The 24,440-nt window shown below is 40.8% G+C and overlaps 1 protein-coding gene and 1 long non-coding RNA gene across 2 annotated transcripts; both read left to right on the top strand.

Annotated features, from left to right (window-relative positions):
* Positions 1 to 24,440, top strand: LOC131246865 (uncharacterized). The gene is made up of 4 exons (XM_058247317.1): positions 1 to 105; positions 21,335 to 21,434; positions 22,918 to 23,277; positions 23,354 to 24,440. Exons 2-4 carry the CDS (start codon positions 21,415 to 21,417, stop codon positions 24,282 to 24,284), a joined length of 1,311 nt encoding a protein of 436 aa, XP_058103300.1. The 5' UTR covers positions 1 to 105; positions 21,335 to 21,414; the 3' UTR covers positions 24,285 to 24,440.
* LOC131246871 (uncharacterized) lies at positions 8,384 to 10,351 on the top strand. Its single transcript, XR_009171528.1, has 4 exons — positions 8,384 to 8,442; positions 8,572 to 8,649; positions 9,427 to 9,477; positions 10,155 to 10,351. It is a non-coding gene; the product is annotated as an uncharacterized LOC131246871 (long non-coding RNA).

Genomic DNA, 24,440 nt, shown 5'->3' on the forward strand with positions numbered 1-24,440 from the left:
CTCATAACAAAAAAAATCTTCTTGCGACTGTAGCTTGGAAAGATTTTGAATTGCAAGATTTTTCCTCTCAAATACCGTCTCTGGTTTCCATCTTCCCGGGAAAAGGTACGAGCGTTTATTTATCCTCTTTCCCTTATTTCTTCTTTCTACTGTTTCACGTTCCCTCCTACCTTATTCTAGATGAATTCTTCTTACTGACATGGGCCAAAGGATATGATAGAAAGGCGGTATAAAAATAACAATAAAGGATGATCTTAAGCCATCCCAGAAATGGCCTTCAAAGCCCCGTTCACCATTTAATTTCACGGAACTGTCAGTTTGAGGAGACTTCCATAGTTTTTTGGGTTTTTCTCAGTTGATGGTTCTTTGGAAAATTGGAACTAGGTCTAACCCATTTTGATCAAGATCTGAGATCTAATTTCTCCCTTTATGGATCTAAATCGTGCTGTTTGTTGTATTGCAAATCCTTTCTCGAAGGACATGTATATTTTATCCTTGGTTCTTCAATTTATACAAGTGGCCTTATGGATGGATCTTGTTTTGAAGTCTTAATTGGATAATCATGACCCCTTAATTGGTGATCCTGATGGACAAGCCAGGGTCCTAAGACTCGTCCGGTATTGACAACGGGAAAAAAAGCCTCTAGCCTTGTGTGTCTACTGTCACTGCAGCGGCACCCGCCGGCATTCCAGCAGAATCCTGGTGGCATCTCGGAGTTGCCCCAGTGGCATCCTACCCATGGCCCGGCGGCAGTGCCAGGGTAGCCTACCCGCGTCCCTGCGGTAGACTATTGTCGTCGCATAAAGTTAAATGCTTCCACTTCTATAAATACCTCTTAAGAGCCTTTATTTGATTCTTTCATAAAATCTTCTATAAAGACTTTTTATTACTTTTCTCTTGCCTCTCCTTCCCTCATCCTCCTTCTCCATCCCTGCCCGCGAATAGGTAAGGAGAGACGCGCACTCACTCATATAGGCTAGCGGGCTAGGGCAATGACCCTACGTGCTATTGGGATGGCACCCGCCACCCATCTCTCAAGGGAGCGTAGATCTGGGCTTACCCTAGCCGAGCAGGCATCATGCTCTTGCATGTGCTCACTCTTGAGCTACTTAGTACACAGTCCAATGTTGCTTGAGCTACACATATAGGCAACGCCATGCACTGACCTCATTATCATATTTCGCAAATGTAGTTTGTGCTGCCCACATAAACATGGCTATGAGCCACTTGTCTATATGGACATGGCTACATGCTACCTTCCAACCTAAACGCAACCTTGAGCTCCCTATCTCGCGATAGGCACAACATTATGGTGCCTGTCTCATATCCGACACAACTCTACACTGTCGGTCTCATACCCGGACGGTGTCACACACCAATGCTATTCACTCTTATCTTTAAAGGGGTGTACTTTTTTCTTTTTTATATGTGTATCTCGGCTATGCTTGATTAATGCTTTTAATGGAAACATCCCCTATATTATTACAATCCCACGAAATCCCATATCAATAAAGTGGCAACTTTGTTGGGGTATATCATAAGAAATTCGTAAACAATGCCAATATGCAGAGAGCACACTCTATTAACATTCCTCCCTTCATCTCTAAGGCAATAGCTCCAAGAATGGTAGTTCATGGATATCTATGTTTTTCTTTGCCCTTCCCTATATGGGGGCATTGGTTTACTATTTTGCTCGTTGCACCAAAGGAACGAAATTACTTCTCTTTCTCTGTAATTTTTTGGCTGATGTCAACCCCAACTACTAAGCCATGGATTGGGGGTAGACTTCTCCCCCAACTAGCTCCTGCAAGAATATAGCAAGATTATTCTCTAAAAGATCCTCGAGGCTTCTGGGTGAATCATTTCACTGGGGGCAAAGGCTTATCACACTGCTAGCATGGTTTGCAAATGACTCGTCTCAATGGAAAGCAACAATTCATATCATCCTTCGCTATGGGAGCAAAAAGTTGAGAAATGCTTAATCCTGCTGGCGATATGAAAAGTCGAGCGATGCTTAATCCTGCTCGCGATATGAAACACCGAGTGATGGTTAATCCCACTCGTACTATGAAAAAAGCGAAGTAGTTAAGGCTATTGTTCTCATCCGCGATCAAGGTCACGCATCGAGTACTCAAGGTCACATTAGATCTAAGCCGCGATCAAGGTCATGCACTGAGTAGTCAAGGCTACATTGGCTCTAAGCCGTAATCAAGGTTGTGCACCGAGTAGTGAAGGCTACATCGGTTCTGAGCCATGATTAAGGTCGTGGACTAAGTAGTCAAAGCTAAATTGGCTCTAAATCGCGATCAAGGTGGCGCACCGACTAGTCAAGGCTACATCAGTCCCCATCCATGATTAAGGTCGCACACCAACTCGTTAAGGCTATTTCAGCTCTTTAAGCCACGATCAAGGTCGTGTACCAAGTAGTGAAGGCTACATCGGCTCTAAGTTGTGATTAAGTTCGCGCATTGAGTGGTCAAGGCTACATTGGTTCTAAGCTGTGATTAAGGTCGCATACCGGGTAGTCAAGGCTACATCGGCTCTAAATCTTGATTAAGGTTGCACACCGAATAATCAAAGCTACATCAATCCTCAACCACGATCAAGGTCGCATACCAAAGTAGTTAAGGCTATTTGGGCTCCTAAGTCTCAATTGAGATTGCATACTGAGTAGTCAAGGCTACAATAGCTCTAAGCTGAGATTAAGGCTATGAGACAGGTAGTCAAGTGATGCAGGACAATTAACCACTTGCTCTAAAAGCTCAAATTGTTAGAGTATGACGAATTAATCCCTTTATCTCATAGCCCAGGCCCCGCATCTCATGGGTTTAGGACCTCGGCCAAACTCCTTCGTGAGCCCCAAATCACATGGGCCGCCCATCCCGAGTGTGTCCCCGCATCCCACGGGCTACCCCACTCGAGCTCAGTGTGAAATGCGCATTAATCACCCCTGGTGAGGAGTCTCGAACACGAGACCTCCCCTGTGGGCCCCAAATCACATGGGTCACCCACCCCGAGTGTGCCCCTGTATCCCATAGGCAATCCCACTCGAGCCCAGTGTGAAAATGCCCCTGCATTATCAAGGTTACTTTAGCCCTCATCCACGATTATGGTCGCACCACCATATACGACAATAATGAAGCAACCGTTTATGACAATAATCCTTATAATGCCCATGGTTGAAATCCATATTGCTTTGCTATGTTTTCTGCAGTGCACCGCAACCTAAAGGAGGGATAAACACCCGCGATTGAAATTCATACCGTGTCGCCATTTTCCTTGGCAAGCACCACACACTCGAAGGAGGGCTAAACGCCCGTAGTTGAAATCTATACCGCATTAATATTTTTGTAGGCCCTTAGCACATAGCATAGCCCAGACTAAGGGTTGTCTTTGTTCCACTACTAGCGAGCCTAAATTGTGTGTACTGTAAGTACTCGTCAGCCTAAACTATGTTTGCTCCTACTACTTACGAGCCTAAACTGTGGTTTTCTTTAACTACTTAGAGCTTAAATTGTGTATGATCTAACTACTTATAAGCCTAAACTGTGTTTTGGTCCAACTACTTATGAGCTTAAACTGTGGTTGGTTCCAACTACTTACGAGCTTAAAAGGTAGTGTGTGCTCCAATGACTTACAAGCTTAAAAGGTTGTCCATACTCCAATGAATTATAAACTTAATAGGTCTTTGCTCCAAAGCCCTTCACGAGCATTAATCTACTACTATATGCCTGTTCATGCAGAGGTTTGCAACAGCTTTAAACTTGCCCTTTAGGTCAGCCCTGAGTTCGATTCCACTGCCCTTTGAGTCGCGATGAGCCTGATTCGATCATCTCTTGGGTCATGGATGAGAGCCTCACACCATTAGTTCATGACTACCATGGTCATGCACCCCGATGTTCAATTTGTAAAACTTAGTCATGACATTACTCATTTTATAACTCCATGGTATACAACTTCACGTACCCCTAGTTAAGTTCTATCAACAGGCATTGCAATAAGTGGCTAAGTCCTTCATAGCTAAGTCTTACTTTTCTCATTTTCATAATTGGCTACACACCTCCGGATCAAACCCGACTCTATCCGTCATAGCTTACTGTGGTAGTTTGAAGCCTTGCATACACCAATTTATTATGATCTTACATCCAGTCATACATTGCATCAACATTATACATCATATGCATCATGTGCACTATCAATGCCACTACATTGAGTTATATGTCATGTAACATTTGTATCCTATTACATGCTTGACAGAGAAGTTGAGTGTAGGTACAAAGTATGTGCAAGTATGCGTGAGCAACTTGGCTGACTATTCTTTCAAATCTTATATCTCATGCTAGTTATGGATTCAGACATCTCCATGAAGCTCCAACTACGGGTTTTCTATATATTTTCCATAAACCTCAGTCAGAGATCTTCATATTCTTCAAGCTCTAGTTATGAGCACTTACATTCTTCAAAGTCTTGTTACGAATTCTTATATTCTTCAAGTGATATATTATTCAAGCTCTAGTTATAAATTCTTATATTCTTCGCATCATATATTCTGTAAATTCCGGTTACAGATTATTTTATTCTCTACGATATATTCCATAAGCTCAACTTATGAATGCTCATATCTCTTACACAATGTATATATTATAGACATGAGTCAAAGTACCGCAGCAACTAACTGCATTTAGCTTATTTTCATTCACGCACATATATTGTAATAACTTGAATTCATGTAGATGATCATACATACTCGTGCACACATAAACTTACGACATGTGAAATGTAGCGGACACTTAGACACATCGTAGATGGGTATCCTCACTTGTTCACATGGTTGGTGTGTTTGAATTTTAAGGCCGAAATTCTTTTAAGGGGGTAGAATATAATGACCTGAGATTTTAGTGTGCATGCGTAAATGTGCATACGTGGATACTTACATTCATCTATGCATACATGTATAGATCCATCTATTTATTTACGCATTCATGCATACAGGCATTCATAAATTGTGCAATGTGCAGTTATTGAAGCATGAGATAGATTTATTAACCATAGAATTATGTAATTAGTGTGTGTGTGTGTGTGTGTGTGTGTGTGTGTGTGTGTGTGTACATGTACATGTGTACTCTCGCCACTCAAACCCACAAGACTACTCGTTTATTCATAAATTAACCGAAACTTAACCATTAAGTGTACACTAAATGTACCCTATTACGACTCATGACCTGTGTACCAAAATCACTCAATTAGAACCTTCTACTTATACTAAAAATATGCCTAAATAAATTACTCACTTGTACACTCAATCAACCCATTCTAAATCGTCTAATCTCAACTTATACTGACCCATCGTAAGCCCATAAAGTTAGAGATTGATCTGCCTTCGTTTGACCCATGATTTCCACCCTAAAATCACATCACTAATGACTATTGAACTCATAACTTAGATCAATCCTTTGGGATGTGTGATAACATACCTAAACTATCTAAAACAACCTAACCAAGAAGATAGACCAATCCCTCGATTCTTACACTTAACTGACGTGTACAAATCTTCTAACTCCATCACCAATTCTAGGTCATTCATTCATCAATTTTCACATCTACTCATATACATGATCATTCACTAAATCAACCATAGAGACACCTAATTAGCCTTAGATCTAGCAATCTAACCGTCCACATCAGTGTTGGACCATCCCGTCATAGTGAACTTGTCCTAGGATATCCAAACCATGCATACACTTGTCATTCAACCGCACAACACACTCATATCTGACTAATGGGCCATCCAATAGTTGAAGTAAATCGTCAAGTGCAAAGTCCTTGAGGTGCACTCAAAATCTACCTGTTTAGTTTTATATAGGACGCACTTACTTGTCACTTGAGACCCTGGTTATGCCTAAGTTGTTAAATCATATCTTAGCCACCGTTGAAAAATCGTATAACAATATTAGGCTCATTGGAAAGAGTGTCGAATAATGGTGAATGGTCAAATTTCATCTCGATTAGAAGGTCATAATTAAAGTTATATGTGTTTTAAATACTATGTATGAGATAGAGTTTGCAAAGCCACAAGTCATTTAACAAAGTCTCACTACAACAAAAAGAGGTATAAACGGCATTTGCGCTACTCTTTCATCGGCGCTATGTAAGACCTACCCGACGGATAACTTACCATTAAAAAAAAAAAAAAAAAAAAACCTACTAGCCAGCGCGACTCTCTCCTATTTCCTACCCCTGACTCTCTCTCTCTCTCTCTCTCTCTCTCTCTCTCTCTCTCTGTCTCTGCAACTCCACGAGTCTCTCCTTCTCTCTCTCTCCTCTTTCTCTCTCACGGCTGCTTTGGGATCTCTCCAACTGCAGCAACCTGCTTTGGGATCTCATCGTAGTATCTAGATTTGCTACTCTCTTGTTTCCTAGGGTTTTGGATCTATTTTCTGCACTTTACAAGGTTTTTTGACTGGTTATGGTGGGGATTTACTAGATCTAGAACTAGGGTTTGGATTTCAGAAAATTCAAGTGAGAAGATGCTTTTTCTTTTTCCATTTTTCATCTGTGGATTTCTTGTGTATTTTTCAGGACTTTCTCCCTATCTATCTCTCTCAAAACCCTATTCCTCAACCCTCTGCTGCAGTTCGGTCTTCTGCTGCTCGTGAATCTCAGATTCTCAGGTATAATGTAATGCTTCTCTCTTCTTGTTGTTGCTTTCTGAAATTTAGAATACTTGATTAGGAATATGCTTTGTTGAATACAAATCCCTAATTAGGGATTTACGTTGTCGAATCCATTTTTAGGGATTTGCATGGTCGAATCCCTAATTTAGAAGTGCTTATTACATCTGCAGATTCTCGATTCAGGGTTGTTGATGGTGTTGATCTGATTCACATGTTCAAAGGTATTAGCTAAAACCTTCATATATTGTTCTTGTCTGTATCTTGTCATCATTTTTGTTGAAACTGTTTTAGGATTTGAGATGAATCACCAGCAGATAGTCCATTCTGGAAAACAAATCATTCCTCTTCGTTAGTCTTCCTGTGTGCATGACATGCATCAGAGCAATATAATAAGGATGAATGTTGAATGTTTTTTTTTTTTTTGCCCTAAAATACCAACATCTGCAAGTTTCATATTGAGAAATTATTTTTGCCCTATCAAGTCTTATAATAAAGATTTCCTCTAGTTGATTATTATAATTCTGTAATTAACAGTTGAAGGACGGTTGCTAGCACAGCAGGCATTATCTCAAATATACAGCTACTAGCACAGCAGGCATTATCTCAAATATACAGCTGTTATGGCTAATAAAAAAAAAAAAAAATCTGTCTAGGGAATTTTTCTTTGGAGAAGTAAAATGTCAATGGCATTTCCATTTCAAAATCCAAGTGTTCTACATTAAAGAAATATGTTTGGAATTTTTTTTCTCCTCAAAGGATGTTTTTAATATGGCAAGTATGTCTTACTGAAAGTCAAATGGTAGTAGATATGTGCACTGTTTGATTTACAGGGAGAACGATTTTAAAATGCCACATTTTAATGCATGAGTGGATTGTATTAGGATCATTTGGCCTAATCAAGAGGATGCGGAAAAGCTGAAAATGTTTTTCCAGTGATTGTAAATGGGAAGTAGTCTCCACATTGCAGTTATGTTCCTTCTCAGGTCCAGCTTGAAAGTAAGGGTATTGCAATTTAGAGTACTGACTACTGGTATGAATGCTGAAGTAGGAGATTGCGATTTAGTTATTTCCACATGAGAACTGATCTAGTATAGGTGCCTGCACCACTCCCACAATTAATGCCGTCTATGGCTAAGGTACTACTGGGAGTGCTGCAGGTGAGTTCTCTTTCCTCATTAGTGGAATACTAACTGCGATTTGATTTCATAGTGCGTTCAAACATTTGCTTATCGTCTATCCGTTTATTACATTGGTTGTTGTTATTTTGTCCTTTTTTTTTTGGTTAGCAAGCCGAAGTTGTGGAAATGCACACAGACTTGAAAGTTGGTAGATTCTGGGGTGAAATGGGAGTTGATTTTTGGGATGCTAAGACTTGGCATGAGCATTTGGAGAAATATGAGGTAAATTTTTTTTTTCTTAGTTTTGCACTTCATATTGAATGTTGATGAGTGTTGTGGTTTGCAGGTGGATAGGGGCCTGCCATTTATTGACATAAATCATTGGTCCCTATTAGTTAGAATTGATCTAGAATGTCCATGGAATTGTCTTTCAACCAGTTTTATGATCTTCTTGAGAGATATAATTAATCCAATGAACTCTAAACTGTGTAATGGATGGTTGAGATTGATTATTTGTCTTGTTTTTTAATATTCAGTCTGGACCGTGCATTTTTGTGCCATTGATTTGATGATTATGATTGTTAAATCCTAGTATTAATGCCATGCACCCAAAGACAAGAAAAATTCTGCAGCTCTTGCGTTTGAGACAGGTGCAGTTAGGTTAGCGTTGGTTGTTTCTGTGGTTCCATTTCTTTTTAGTAATAAAAAACAATGCCTTGTTCTAATGTTTCACCGTGTTTGTTTTCTTTCTTTCTTTTTTTTTTTTTTTCCAAAACCAGATATTTAATGGTGTGTTTCTGAAGGTCAATAAGGCCACTCAACATGCTGCATAGGGTTGAGCCCTACGTGACATATGGGTTTGTATCTTAGTCCTGTCCTGTCATTAGTATTCCATATATATATATATATATATATATATAAAATTGTACATATCTCATTCGTAGGACATGTCTGTTTCAGCTATCCCAATTTGAAGAGCGTGAGGGAATTAATTTACAAGAGGGGTTATGGCAAGCTGAACAAGCAGAGAATTGGTTTGACTGACAACTCTGTTATTGAGCAGGTAGAACACTCATGCTTCATTTGCTTTAAAACATGCATACGTTTGGTTGCCTTTCCTCAAAATCAGGCCCATCGATGATCACGAAGATCATGTTTAGTTAGTCTGTCTAAGCAGGAGAATATGAAATCCTTGAAAACACTTCCAACAGATGATCACAAAGATCACGCCTTTATATTTGAAGTTTCACATGCAGTCCTGCCAATGAGTCGTGTGCTGGACATGCCACAACATGAAAATCATCTAGGCAAAGTTTGGACATGGTGCATCTTACTCTTAAAATCTAGAAGTGGATCTATCACTTCTCTGTAGATAGTACTTACCTGTTGTTGACATCAGCTATCCTTGTTCAAGAGCATGGGTGAAGTGGATAGCTGTATTTGGTGGGCAGCTGATTGTGGAACTTTTTTTTTTTGAAGGATATGAATAGAACATATTCCATTTTGCATACTACTAAATATTATCTATACCACTGTTAAAGTACTGTTGAATATTGTATTTTAAAATCCTAACTCTCTTTGGTATTGACAATTTAAGGATTAAAATGGTTGGTAATGTGGCTCAATATGAACAGGTTGGACTGATGCTTTCGGGAATGGGAGCTAACTCTGATGTTTTCAGAATGGTAAGATTAGGATAGCTGTTGATTTGTTAGGTATACAGGACTGTTAGATCTCTTACACTATATTTATTTGTGTGGAAGTCATCTTCTTGGTGGGAAAAGCGCCAATCAAAAGTCTTGGTAAAAAAAACGGATTCCTCTTTAGCTTTCATTCACAAAGCATGTGCGTGCACACACAGCGCGCGCGCACACACACACAGAGGGAGGGAGGGAAGCTTGTGTTTGAAGTTTGAACTCGTCTATTTTTTCTCTTCCATTTGAAACGTTTTTGTTCCTTCCATTGAAAAGTAAAAAAATTCATATTGTTTCCTTTCTTCTATGTTGCCTGCAGAAAACTGTTTTCAGTGGATAACCTACTAAAGCTGACTACAATCATATACCTTGTGCTGTATTCTGGTAACAAAAATATTCCACCTAAATTTCAAAGTTATTTTACATGACACTGCTGTATTCTGTGTGAAGTAAATTACAACCACATCCATTTTCATATATCTTAACTTTCTATACCAAACTGTCTTGTTAATCTCCTTCAATGATTCCCCCCCTCGAAATACTTTTAAAATGTATAAATACCTTTAAACTTCATTACTACTTGTAAAGACTTTAAAAATCATAGACATTAAGAATTCTTTTAAAAGTGATGAACTTCATAATTTACTTCTTTTTTTTCCTTTGTGCAGGATTTTAGTCAATTGTGCCTAAATTTAGGCTAACAAGCACTTCAGCCTTTTGACGCCAGTCGTGCTAGGAGTATGCCATATAGAGGATTTGTTTATTTATTTATTTATAATTCAAGACCATTTTCAATTTATTGTAATAAATATTATATATATATATATATATATATATATATATATATATATATATATATATATATATATATATCAAAACCCAAACCCTTTACATCTTACCGAGTTCACGTGGGGACACTGATTCAAACATGAAAGATTTGGACTATTCAAGTGGGACCCACTAAGTTTATGGAAGAGAAAATTATATAAAAGGGGATATATGCAACACTCGTTACATGCATTGCTGCGAAGCCAGGGAGGTTTTCTTCCCGAACCCTCTTTCCTCTTCTTATTTTCTGTGTATAAGTAGTCCGTTGGGGTCCCAGACCCACCACACCACACGGTTCATCATGGTAGTCCCCAAGGAGGTTTCAATTGTAGGCACTTCCCTACCCACCTTCCAGTTTGTGTAGCCCACTTGAGTTTCGAATCTATGTCATTTCCATGGCCTAACATGATTTGGAAAGCAGATGGACGGGATGGATTTCTCATAAACATCATGGTGGCCCCACCTAGCATTACGTTGCCGAGGTGCTTCGAAATTCTTCTGTAGGGAAAACGCATCTCCCCAATTTCATCTCTCTTCTCCTTCTCCTCCTCCCATGATCTCGGACGATTTGCAACAGCGTTGGGAGTCTATAACAAACAATCCCGACCATCCAAACACAGATCCCCGATCATCGTCATCCAAGCTCAGCAGCATTCCATGTTGACAAAAATCCTGATCGCCTACATTTTTAGATCAAATGCTGTAAAACGCTTCACCTCCGACGATTTCGGGCTGCGGAAGCTTAGTGCAGCAGAGCTCCTAATCAATCCATTCCCATGTCTGAATCGCTTGTTGTTTAGAACACAAGAAAAAAAATGTCATCATCTTATTCGTAGCTTAGTTGCGGCAAGAAGCTCATGATCCATCCATCCATTTTTCAACCATCAAATCCTAACCATTCATCCATCAAATTCAGCAAATGTCCACTATAGAAAGACACCAGCGTTACATGCTGTCAAGAGCCAAGCCTAACGTCTCCTCCTCCCAACTTTCTTCTTCTTTAATTTTCTTGATTTGTTGCTAGCGGAAAATGTGCCACCAAACCTATCGGTTAAACACATCAGAACTGTGAGACCCGTATCCTAGCCCGTACCATTCCGTAGGCTTCCGTGGTCCTCCCGGTCGAATTCCGGTGACCTACGATCTGTTATCAGCATTTGCACATGACTCTAAGTCGCATCATGTAATTTTGAGTCGGCTCGACCCGAGACTTGTATCATAGCGACTGCGCCGTTGCCGCGGTTCCAACGCCACGTCTCGTGCGCTAATGCAATATCCTGGCTATGTGTTGTGGGCCCGCGTACATTCCGAAAAAAAGCCGTGCGTTGTGAATTCCGAGAGAATCTCTACGACACGTCATGTCAATCAATCAATGTACAAGTCTAAGTACATATCCCATCACACCTATCCCTCTCTCACCCAAAGTCAAAGCAACCCATTCTTAACCCATTCCTTTCTTACCAAAAGTCAAGAGAACCCATCCATTTTCATCCCATCACCACTCCTCCCTCTCTCATTTTCTCATTCCAAGCAACCCCATGAGCACCCAACGTCCAAGCTTCCATGAGAGAAGCTAGGTGTGGCCCACTCCCTACCACCCAATCCCACCCTCTAAAACCCGTTGAATCTCATCCATTGGAGCTCTAGAATGCGTTGATGGAAGGAGAAGTCCATGATCAAAGGTGAGTGATTTTTTGTGTGATTTTGATGATTAGAGGGCCCACATATGGTGGGACCCATCTTGATGTATGCATTGGATAGAGAGGGGCCCATAGTGGCGGGGTCCCTCCCCTTCTCATGTTTATCTCTCTCTCTCTCTCTCTCTCTCTCTCTCTCTCTCTATGTGGCCCACCAATGATGCATGCATTTCATCCACGCTGTGTGGGGCCAACTGTGATGTTTATGCCTTGCATCTGCACCATCCAGAGATCTGGACGGTGGAAACCCACTTAGATGTATGTGTTGTATCTGTTCACCGTCCATCCACGCTGATGTGGACCCCACTTGATGTATATGGCTTCCTTACTGTCCATCCATCTTGCTATCCAAGATGATGGAGCCCACTGTGATGTTTACATGCCATCCTCACCGTCCAGTTGCTGGACGATGGGACGCACCGTGTTGTATCCGATTTACCCATGTCGTCCGTCCATTTCTTTGGGCGTGGGACCCACCCCACACGTTTGACACGTGTGGGCAAGTGGGGCCCACCTTGATTGCTTGTATGTCTACACCGTCAGATCCCAGGGCAGGGGGATAGATCGGCTGGTGTGTCTTGCCCAGCTGTATAGCTGCTATAGCAGTGTTACCAAGTTCTGTGGGCCACCATGCTGTATGCGTATCTTCAGCTGTCCATCTGTTTGGACGTGGGGCCCACCCCACACGTGTGACACGTGTGGGCAAGTGGGACCCACCTCTATGTATATATTCTATATCTGCACCGTCCAGATGGACGATGCTGTGCTGAGCACCATGATGTATCGTGCAGGCTGATCAGGGCCTGAGCGCTGATTTTTTTAATATATATATATATATATATTATATGATATACATATATACTATATGGGCCCCATGTGGGAACCCACCTTTATATATATATATATATATATATATATATATATATATATATATATATATATGTGGTTTGAAATCCACAGCTGTCCATCCCTTGTTGGGATGTGGGACCCACCCACACGTGCCACGTGTGGGGTGGGCCCACCTTGATGTATATATTCTATATTCACACCGGCTACCATGACGTATGTTTTTATCCATCTGGACGGGTGGTATGGGGTGCACCATAGTGTGTGTTTCTCCAGCCGTCCATCCACCTTGCAGCACATGGGACGTGGGTCCCACTATTGGCTGACATCAGTACGTTCTGTGGGCCACCATGATGTATGAGTATTTCCACACCGTCCATCTGTTTCTGCTTGTGGACCCCTTGCAATGTATGTGTTTTTATACCATGCCGTCCATCTATTTTTTCTGGGGTGGGGCCCACCTTAATGTATGCATTGTGTAGCTGTCCGTCCATCTGGATCATGGATCACACCATGATATATATGTTCCATCTGAGCTGTCTGTCTGGTGGGACCCACCTTGATGTATTTATTTTGTATCCACACCATCCATTCGGACGTGCTGCATGGGCCCCTCCATGATGTATGTGCTGAATATGCACACCATCCATCTGGACAGTGCTGCATGGACTGACCTTGATGTATGCATTTTATGTCCACCTATTCATCTGGTGGGCCCATTTGGAGGTGCAGGCCCACCTTGATGTATTTGTGGCCCATCCGTTAAGGCCCACCTTGATGCAATTGTGGCCCATGTGATGCGGCCCACTTGATGTGTTTGAGGCCCATGGGTTGTGACCCATTGTGATGTATTTGAGGCCCATGGGTTGTGGCCCATTGTGATGTATTTAAAACCCATGTGATACGGCCTGCTGTGATGTTTTTGTAGCCCATTTAGTGAGGCCCATTATGATGTGCATTAGGCCCATGGGTTGTGGCGTATTGTAATGTATTGAGGTTCATGGGTTATGGCCCATTGTGACGCATTCGAGGCCCAGGTGGTGCAGCCCATTGTGATGTATGTAGGCCCATGTGATGCGGCCTAGGTGATGCGGCCCATGTGATGTAGCCCATGTGACGTGGCCCATTATGATATATGAGACCTTGTGTAAGGCCCATTGTGATTGTATGCGAGGCCCATTGGGATTGTATGAGGCCCATTGAGATTATATATGGCCCATGGTGATGTACATTAGGCCCTTGTGTGAGGCCGTGAGCCCACTATACGTTTGGCCCTATGTGGGCCACACCTTGGGAGCAATGTTGGTTGAATGTCCACATTGATGGGCGATGATGGTTAAATGTCCACATTGTGACCTTCCCTTAGGCCCTTTGTTAGGTCGATTACCGATTCTGATTATCGAGGCCGATTCTGATTGTTGAAGCCGATTCCGATTGTCGAGACCAATTGTCGAGGCCGACTATCGGGCCAATTGTCGAGGCCGATTACCAATGCCGATTGTATAGGCTGATTATCGAGGCCTATTGTTGAGGCCGATTCCGATTGTCGAGACTAGGGGTGTACATCGGGCCGAACCGAGCTCAACCTGGCCTGGCCCGGTCACCAGCCAACCCAGCCCAAACCCGGCCCAGCCCGGTCACCGGCAAACCCAGCCCGAACCCGGCCCTGAAGCAATTGGGTGAGTTTGGGCCGAGTTCGGGCCAGTTTGAGTCGATTGAGGTAGTGATAGAAAGGCTTTGCAAGTAATCCGCGTGGACGCGGATTTAAAAAAATTTAAAAACATATATATATATATATATATATATATATATATATATATATATATATATATATATATATATATATATATATATATACACACCATAATTGGCCCACCCGCTACCCCAACCCGAACTCAGTTCCGGGTCGGGCTGAGTCGAGCGAGTTAACCGGGCTAGCTCGGTTCATGTACAACCCTAGTCGAGACCGATTATCAGTGCTAATTGTCAATATTGATTATAAGTATATGACAGCATAACATCATGTATATGCCCATACACATCATCTGCATGTTTATTATAAGATGTGGTTGACCATTGCATATATCATTGAGAAGGTTGTTATGACTCCTTAATAGGTGGAGATTGTCTCACATGAGCCCACGGTATGCGCAGGATTGATGCATGACTGGATTGTATGACTCATGCATCTTGCATTGTGTGTTGTGATTACTGTACGCCCTAGCGATATCAGAGCCGTAGCCTCTATAGGCATGTCGTGGATGGCTAGATGGGACACTAAAAATGTTTAGTTCGAGCATCTGGGCACTTTGGATGTCCGTGAGTGAAAGTCCCTAAACCTCCGTGGCTAGGAGACGCTCCAACGTCTAGACCGAGTGGATTACATGAGCTCTCAAGTGCCGAATACCAGTAGGCTGCGTCTCTCATTGTGTCGTAGTCGGTTGGAAGGGGGTGTGACCTTATCCGCCCGATTCGTAGTGGGCAAAACTATGCTCAGTTTGACCATCTCATAAATGGGTCCGCTATCGACGTGCTGGGTAGGTATTGGCTGACTACTGGCCAGGCGGATAGTGAGGTCTCTTCTACTTACCTGGTTGCGCGCGATGGGGCGGCAATCTGGTTTGAAGTGTATTAGACTCCGGTGATGATCCCAGAGATGTACGGTGTTGATATGTAGACTTATTGAGCAGGAGTTGCATACTCATTCATTCATTTATTCACCATCCACTTGGGTTGGTGGTGCGTAACTATTTATTACGTGTATCTTCGCAATGACCAGGATTTCGGTTGGGGCGCACAACCAACCTGAGATCAGCAGTCTACCACATTGAGTCTGATTATCCAAAATTAGGTATGGGACTGGTTTGGATAGAAGTCCCTTGTGATGGACCCCATAGCCTGCGATCCTACGTACTATCATCCCGACTTCACACTCTAGCTTGGTCATCCCATTCGCACCACATATTGCATTACATCCGCGGCATATAGTATTTTGGGTTGCTATGTTTTCTGCACTTATATGGCTTAGATGAGGTTGATGGTATTTGTGGCTCTTCAGGATTTGCATATTGCATTGCATCATCGGCATCGGATATTTGACTCTCTATGATTCCGCATTTGCATAGACGATCCGCATTGCATGACTCATGGACTTACCAGTATGTTTCCGCTTACTCTGATATCGTATGATTCATGATCTTGCCAGTATTTTCGACATTGTATGATTACGATATTATATTGAATACTTGACACTTATCTTGCGCACACACTTTCACCACCCTCTAAGCTTTCTATAAGCTTATGCATGATAGATGCTTGCATGTGGCGTTAGGTTGCAGTAGCGTGGAGCTTAGAGCATGTAGCTGACTTCTGGAGCTTTGATTTCGATATATGTATTTTCCTTTCAATATTATATTCAAATGTTTATATTAGTGGATATGTGATGATAATGCTGCCTTTATGATTTGGATAAACTTGTGGTTATACTTCTTACGAGATAAATGTACTTGGAAAATCCTCCTTGTAGGATCCCAGGATCGGAATCTTGCGTATGTGCGCTGAGAGCCGAGAATGGGGTACTATGGAGGCTGTTGGCACTGGATTTGGCGATCGAGAATTTTGTAAGCCCAATTTCCGAGTTTGGGGCGTGACAAGAACCATCAAAAATCACTGTCCCCAAAGCTCCATTATAATAATTTGAACCATCCAGAAGAATCGCAACATCCAGATTCACCCTGTACAAAGATCTGCCATTAATGTCTATTATCACCTTCATTAAGAAACACCCATTGTAGGTTCTTGTATATCCATCGATTTAAGATCAAAACCTTCACAGTAAGGCCCATCAGATCACCATATGATCATAGGGTTACAACCAAGATCAAACACCACTTCGTAGCCGTAGCAAACTAATCATTTCATTACAGAATCGCATTATTGGAACTTTACCCCGTAAACTCGACCGGAAACCGTTCGAAAGTCCTCTTGTAATCCAAATTCTAGAATTGGAGAGAGAGGCTGAGAGAGGATTATAAAACCCTACTCGACAGTGAAGGAGAGATCACAGAGAGAGAGAGAGAGAGAGAGAGAGAGAGAGAGAGAGAGAGCAGCAGTAGCAGCAGCAACACCGAGTTTGAGCAGACTGAATTTGAGTATGTTTGAGTTCAACGATCGAGTCGAGTTAAAGTTGAGATCAGGTGGAGTTCAAGTTCGTTGATCACATAGATGTGGATGATCATTCCGATCTTGGAATTTCTGATTATTAATTTTAGTTGTCGAATTTTAATTTAAATTGATTCAAAATTTAAATAATATTTAATTTATCCAAATTTGAATATAATTTAATTAAATTAATCTAATTTTTATTTTGAATATATTTAATTTAAAATCATCAGAATTAGTGAAATTATACTTTAATTAGATTTTTAATTCTAAAATTATAAATTTTGTTCAAATTAAAATAATTTTAAGTAATATACTAAATTAATATGAATTTTGATTGTTAATTAACGTAAATTAATTCAAAATTTAAATATTATTTAGATTAATACTTAATGATAGATTTACTTAAATTAAAATAAGTTTGATTAAAGTATTAAATTAATTCGATTTAAATTCTGATTTAATGAAATTTACTCTATTAAAATTAAAATTTACATGAATTAATTTATTTACTCTATTAAAATTAAAATTTACATGAATTAAGTTAATTAAATTAAATTTATTAAAATTAGACTATAATCTGAATTAAAATCTAAATTTTTAGAAAATTAAAGTGTTAGATTGCAACTTAAAATCTGAAACCGATAAAGAATTGTATACAAGAGTAAGAAGGATGTGTGGTTGTGATGAAGTTAGTGTTTTACATCGTCGAATGAAATGTTGATTGTGAGATTACATTAATATCATATGCATATTATCGTTGAATGAGAATTGAGGTTGAGATCACTTGTGCTTTGCCTTGAGTTCCCTAAAAGTATATTCACGAGTGCTCTACCTTGGGTTTCTGAAAAGTAAAATGGGTGTTCTACCGTAGGATGTTCCTAAAAGAATCATGGGTGCTCTACCCTGGAACAATCCTAAAAGTATATGCAGGGGTGCTTTACCCTAGGCATTCCTAGAAGTATCATGGGTGCTATGTGGTTTATCCTTAAAAGTACACAAAAAGATAAAGTTACATTTGTTTAAGTTATTGTTTATGAAAAGCATTTCATGCATACTATCTCTTAATACATTATTTTAATCCATGAACTTACCTTCTCTATGCTTTAATGCAATTATTTCATTGTGTATAAATTCAAAAATTATAAATTTCAGTAAGGATATGATCTCACTGAGCATGTAAGCTCTCCCTATCTTGGTAATATTTAAAGACAGTTTAGTTAGCAAGCGAAGTGGAGATTTGGCTGCTTGTCTATCTGTAGTTGTCTTTTCTAGTTGTTCTCAATAAAAAAATGTTTAGTTGAAGAGTGGATGAGATTTCAGAATGTCGTAATATTTTATTTTAAAGTATGTATTTTTATGAAAGTATGAAATGGGGGTATAATATTTGTAAAATTATGGTTGTGAATGCTTAAATTTTAAGCCATGACTTGAGATTCAGAGTTGGGTCTGGCCAACACAGGAACGTAATTTCGAGGCGTAACATATATATCCCTAAGTTATATGAAGCCTCTAAAGTAAACGGCCGGTTCAGTAGTCAAAGCTTCAACTCCAACCTCTTCACTTAGAAAGCTCTCACTTGGGCCTCAATTCCCCTAATGATTATAGGTTTCGCCATCTTCACCAAATCTGTTTTGGCAACTTACCAGTCGTGGGGAGGCATGCACTGCATCTAGCAATAACCCGGACATATTCTTCTTCATCCTTACTTTGTAAGCCAACAACTTTCATATTATTGAGGAGGGTATGAGTGTCTTTTACACCTAGGCCCAACAGGCTCACGAATGTTTATGTCCTCTTCTCTACCCGATCGTTACAATTAGATTGCATAAGGATCACCTACTAGACTTGGGTGCATCCATTAACATAAAAGAGTTTCCTCTAGCTCCATGCATCTAGCTTCATCACAACTGGTGTTCCAACTGGGCCCTGCCAACGTCCCACCAGTGTCCCGGAGGCACACTAGCGAAGTCCCGATAGCGACCCAATAGCATCTTGGTGGCTCCTCATCAGCACCCCTATGGCATTCAGCGAGGTCTCGACAGGTAAAACCAGTGGTGGTCTACCCTATAGCCTAACCGCGACCTGGTGACGGTCTACTCACGGCCCGATAGTGGCCTGCCCATGGCCAGATGGTGGTGCCACGACGGCCTGACTGCGGCCTAGTGGTGGTGCCATGACGGCCTTTCTGTGTCCTAGCGGTGGTGCCACAACTCAAGGGTGGTGCCAGGGTAATCTGGTGGCTTGATCACGGCTCGACGCTGGCTTGCCTCCGGCTTGATCAGGGTGCCATGACGGCCTAGCATGTGATGCCATAGCGGCCTACCCGAAACCTAACTGTGGCCCAGCAACAATGCCACTGTGGACAAAAAGAAATTCCATCTCCTTGATTGGAGAGAAGTGTATAATCATATCTCCTGTGGTGGAGCAGGGGTTAAAGATTTAAAGAATATGAATTGAGCCCTCCTTGGTAAGTGGACTTGGAGACTAGGATCAGAAGATGGGCACCTCTGGAATATTTTTATTAAAAGCAAATATGGGAAATCAGCTACGGGGTGGTGGACTAAAGAGTCATCTTCCTACAGGGCGTCAACCATCTGGAGGGGTATTTTGAAGATGAAAGAGGAGGTGCCAAAAGGAGTGGGCTTTGGGCTTGGAAACAGGGCGAATATCAGTTTCTGGAGGATATATGGGACAGGCCCTTAAAGATTTTTTTCCGAATATCTTTTGCCTTGCCCCTAATAAAAAAGTTTTGGTGGCTGATTATTTTACTGAGATGGATGGCAAGACAGTGTGGAATATTGGCTGTAGAAGAAACTTGCAAGATTGGGAGATCGGTGAGTTTGTGGATCTGTTACAATGCATTTATGACGCTTTTCCCTCTCAATCTAGCGCAAATTCCATTATTTGGAGAGGGGAAAAATCCAGCAAATTTTCGGTCAGATCCTTGTACAACCAGCTGCATTGTAAATCGAATGCTAGTATAGTTCAGAATCCCCATTTTATCTGGAAGTATTCTGCTCCTCTGAAGCATATCATTTTCAGTTGGTTGGTGGGCAAAAAGAAAATTCTTTCAATGGATAATTTGAGAAAGCGGGGTATGACTCTCCCTAACATATGTTTGTGTTGTATGCGGGGTGAAGAAACGGTAGATCACTTGCTGATGTTCTGCCCTTTTATTACCGTAATCTGGTCAGATTTCCTATCGCGGTTTAACATTAGCTGGAGCACTCCCGGTTCGGTGAATCTTCTTCTTCTGGCTTGGCATGGGGTATATATCGGCAAGGTGCGGACTAGACTCTGGAGGATGTCAATCATAGCGATCTGGTGGGCTGTCTGGGAGGAGAGAAATGACAGATGTTTCAGGGACTCCTCTTTCCCCTCTTGCCGTCTCATCTAAGGCTAAGAGAATGTTGGTTGAATGGGCTTGTACCGACGATTCCCTTGAGGAATCTGATTTTCTTTTTCTTTTTTAGGTGTTAGTTGAGTCTGCATTCTTTGTGGACTCTTTTATCCTATCGCTGTATCTTTTTCCTTTTTAATATAATTTTGTCATCTTTCAAAAAAAACGATGCCACGACGGACTGCCCTGTGGTAGACCGTTGTCGGCGTGCAAAGTTAGTGATTTCACTTCTATAAATACCTCTTAAGGTTCTTTATTTAATTGATTCGGAAGTTTTTACTATTCTTCTAACTCTATTTTTCTCATCCTCTTTCTCCATGCCTGCTCACAAATAGGCAAGGAGAGATGCCCGCTCACTCATATAGCCAACGAGCTAGGGCAATGACCCTACATGCTGCTGGGACGGCGCCTTCCGCCCATCTCTCAACAGAGCCCAGATTCGGGCTCACCTATCCAAGCAGGCATCATTAGTGATGCTCTCGCATGTGCTCACTTTTGAGCTACCCACTACAATGTCCAATGTTTGTTGAACTACACACATTGGCAACGCCACACATTGACCTTATTATCATATTTCACAAACGAAGCCCTAGTCTGCCACGCAAACACAAATACAAGCTACTCACCTATATGAACACAGTCGTGCGCTGCGTGTCAGCCTAGACACAACCCATATGTCTCTATCTCACACACGACAATTTGTTATACTGTTACGCTACTTGTCTCATATTCGACACGCCTCTACGTTGTTCGTCTCATATGCAGATTGTGTCATACACCCGATCCTCTTCACTCTCATCTTCATATAGCCCTGTGCGAATCTTAGTTCAGCCATGCATTCAACACCTGATACTGATACTAGCTGGTCATAAGGGGAAATTATATGAGTGCACTCTACTCACTTGGATCACAGTCCCACTCTCCTGTGCTCTCAGGAGACCTGAAGTTTGTTGTCAAGACGTTGCCCCAACAAGTGATCTGGATACATTGAATATGAATGGTCAACAGTCAAGGTATGTACATTGCATGTATTACTTTGCTTTCGTTTATCTCGGAGAAACAATACCTGTACTCCTGATCTCCTTCATTTTAGTGGATGCTTTGTATTGTGTCCTTATAGAGTTGACATATTGCCGAACCATGTAAATATCTGCGTATTGTGTAATTTGATTGTAATCTGATGCTTTTCTTTATTGGTCTTGTAGCTTGTATTAGATATGAGGACTATCCTCAAATGCTCGTCGTTAGCTGACACCCTCCTGGTCCGCCTTATATGGTCCCGAGCCTTCTTAAATGCACTTTATATAACTCCATCTGATACAAACTCATTGACCCCTTTTATATATTTGGATGACTTCAGTTCATGGCATTTGTCTATTTATTTATGTTGTATTAAATTCTATTGAGCTTTGCCTTACAATTATGGGTATTACCTTATGAAATGTAATTAAGAGCCTATGCCAAACCATAACCTGGAATGTATATTTTAACCCATATTAATAAGAGCCTCTTTAAAGGGGCATACTTTCTTCTCTTTTTTTTTTTTCTTTCTTTTTTTTTTTTTTTATACATGTATTTCATTTATGTTTGACAAATGCTTTTAATGAAAACATCCCTGGTATTATTAAATCCCCTGAAAACCCATGTTAACAATAGGTACTCTGAAACCTTATCAAATTCAGGTTTGGGTCATCAAAAGATTGTACCTGAACCTGATGCGGGTCTCGATAGGACTCTAACATGTCCCCATGACAATTTTACTCCTATTGAGTTATCTTTTCATAAAATATGTGACCCTTTTCTAGGTTTGGACCACCAGCTGAGTCATGCATCTAGAGTCTACCATGGTTTGAACAATTAAAAATATTCAATAGAAGTGATTGTTGAAGTAGAGCCTACTCATGATGTCCCACCATATTAGTGAAAGGTGGGTCGAACCTGCAAGTTTTGCTTGATCAGTTGATCAAAAACCATATGATACTTGCATTTGGAGGATTTTAGGATGAGAGAATGTGCGGTAACCTAGAGCTCTTTGATTCTACAAGTGGGGACCATGGTTCGTGATTAAGATCCGTGATTTTGGCCAGTTATGATTGGACCACGCTCCAAATCTCTTCTGGATGGGGCAATAACTCTTCAATATGAGGTCTATGAGTAGACAGTAATGAAAAATAATAGAGCATGCACCCTACTCAATCAGAAAATAGCTAAATGTTGCATCGATAGAATTTTGTAATCTAGGCAAATTTTAGTACATGTTTCATCTGCCATGAGGCCAAAGAGATCCATGTCCTCGAAAACCAAATCATGCTTCTTGTTTGTTCAAATAAGTGCACAAGGAAACTGTGATATAATTACAATGGAACCGAGGTTATATTAAAAGTAAACAAAAAAGTAGACAGTTATTTGGGTCTCTTCTTTTCTAAACATGCATGTGAAATTGTTGTTCTTGATCTTCTTAAGCATGACCTCATTTCTTTCATTATGAATTTTCAGTTCATTACAACACACCCAAATGATGTCTATGAACAAAGTGCCTATGCTCTGTAGATTTGGGGGCAACTTCATTTGGGAATCAAATAAGGTCTATTATAAGGAAGGCACAAACCGTATTGTTCATGTCGATCGAGCGATCAATTACCTCAATCTTTTATCCAAAGCATTGGAGATTTGTAAGTTGACCGATGTCAGTAGCATCAAGTACAAATATCCTGGTCAAGATTTGGATTCACTTGTGTCAATTGAGGATGATGATGATGTATCCAATATGATGGAAGCATTTCTTTGTAGCAGTGACCCTATTCATCTCTTCGTTTTTGGTGCCCAAAAACTTTCAATCCCCATTCCGATTCCCAGGTACTTCAATAAAAGTTAGTCTCTGTTCTTAGTTATATAGTTCACTAATTATTTCTTATTGTCTTTGTTTGTTTAGTAATCTGATGCAGAATGCCGATAGTGGAAATGATGAATCATTGTTGTGGGATTTACATGGAAGTAATGGAACACTTGCACATTCCTCACATAATACTAATGCCAATAACAATGATGTTTCAAATGTGTCCAATGACCTGCCTGAAATGGACTGCTTGCTGATGGATAATCAAGAATTACCTTGCAGGGTGGTTGATAGTTGTGTTAATGATATGGCGAGAATGATCCCAGCTTTAAAAGAAGGGCAAGAGTTTGAAGATTCAAATACTTTTCTCAATACTGAGCATGCAATATGTTCGAATTTTGAATACAAGCGAACCAAGTCAAGCATGTTCTATTATAAGGTGAAATGCATTAAAGACAATTGCTCATGGCGCATATATGCATGTAAGCTTCTTGGCAAGCCTACATTCAAGGTAGAATCCTTGAAGGGAAACCATACTTGTATTGCTGCAAATGAATCAACAGTGTCAAGCAAAAGAAAGCGTCGACAAGCTAGCAGGATATGGATTGCTGGTTTGGTCAAGGATCGGCTCCAGAAAAATTTACGCTGCACACCTAAAGATATTGTCGATGAGATTAGTCAAAAATATGGGATCAAAGTAAGTTATGATAAAGCTTGGAGGGGTAAAGAATTGACACTAAATGAGATGGACTTTGAACCGATTGTTCAAGCTCTTTGCAAAAAAATTGAGATGACAAATCCAGGAAGCACAGCAAAGCTTGACCGGTCATTAGACAACTCCTTGAGACTTTTTGTTGCATATAAGGCTGCAATTCATGGTTTCAAGCAAGCATGCCGACCTATTGTGTTTCTTGAATGTGCAGAAATAGAAGGAAAACACCGAGGTACTAGGCTCTTTGCCTTTGCTATGGATGCAGAACATAATCGGTTCCCAATCTCATGTGCATTTGTTGAATCGGAAAAGTAGGGAGTTGGAAATGGTTTTGTGATGAGTTGGCTCAAATCTTGGGACGCATACCTAAATTAACATTTATATCAAATAGGGAGGATGGGATTCTTGAAGTGGTTCATGATATCTTTCCATATGCATGTCATCAATACAATCAGTGGAGGCTGATTGAGG

This window comes from Magnolia sinica, chromosome 1, assembly GCF_029962835.1.
Source record: "Magnolia sinica isolate HGM2019 chromosome 1, MsV1, whole genome shotgun sequence".
NCBI classification, from domain to species: Eukaryota; Viridiplantae; Streptophyta; class Magnoliopsida; order Magnoliales; family Magnoliaceae; genus Magnolia; species Magnolia sinica.

Bases quoted from the DNA above. Each gene is read 5' to 3' on its own strand.
- LOC131246865 (XM_058247317.1), top strand. From the start codon at position 21,415: ATGAATGGTCAACAGTCAAG. The intron at 21,435-22,917 runs GTATGTACATTG...ATGAATTTTCAG, and splicing joins ATGAATGGTCAACAGTCAAG to TTCATTACAACACACCCAAA. The intron at 23,278-23,353 runs GTACTTCAATAA...TTGTTTGTTTAG, and splicing joins ATCCCCATTCCGATTCCCAG to TAATCTGATGCAGAATGCCG.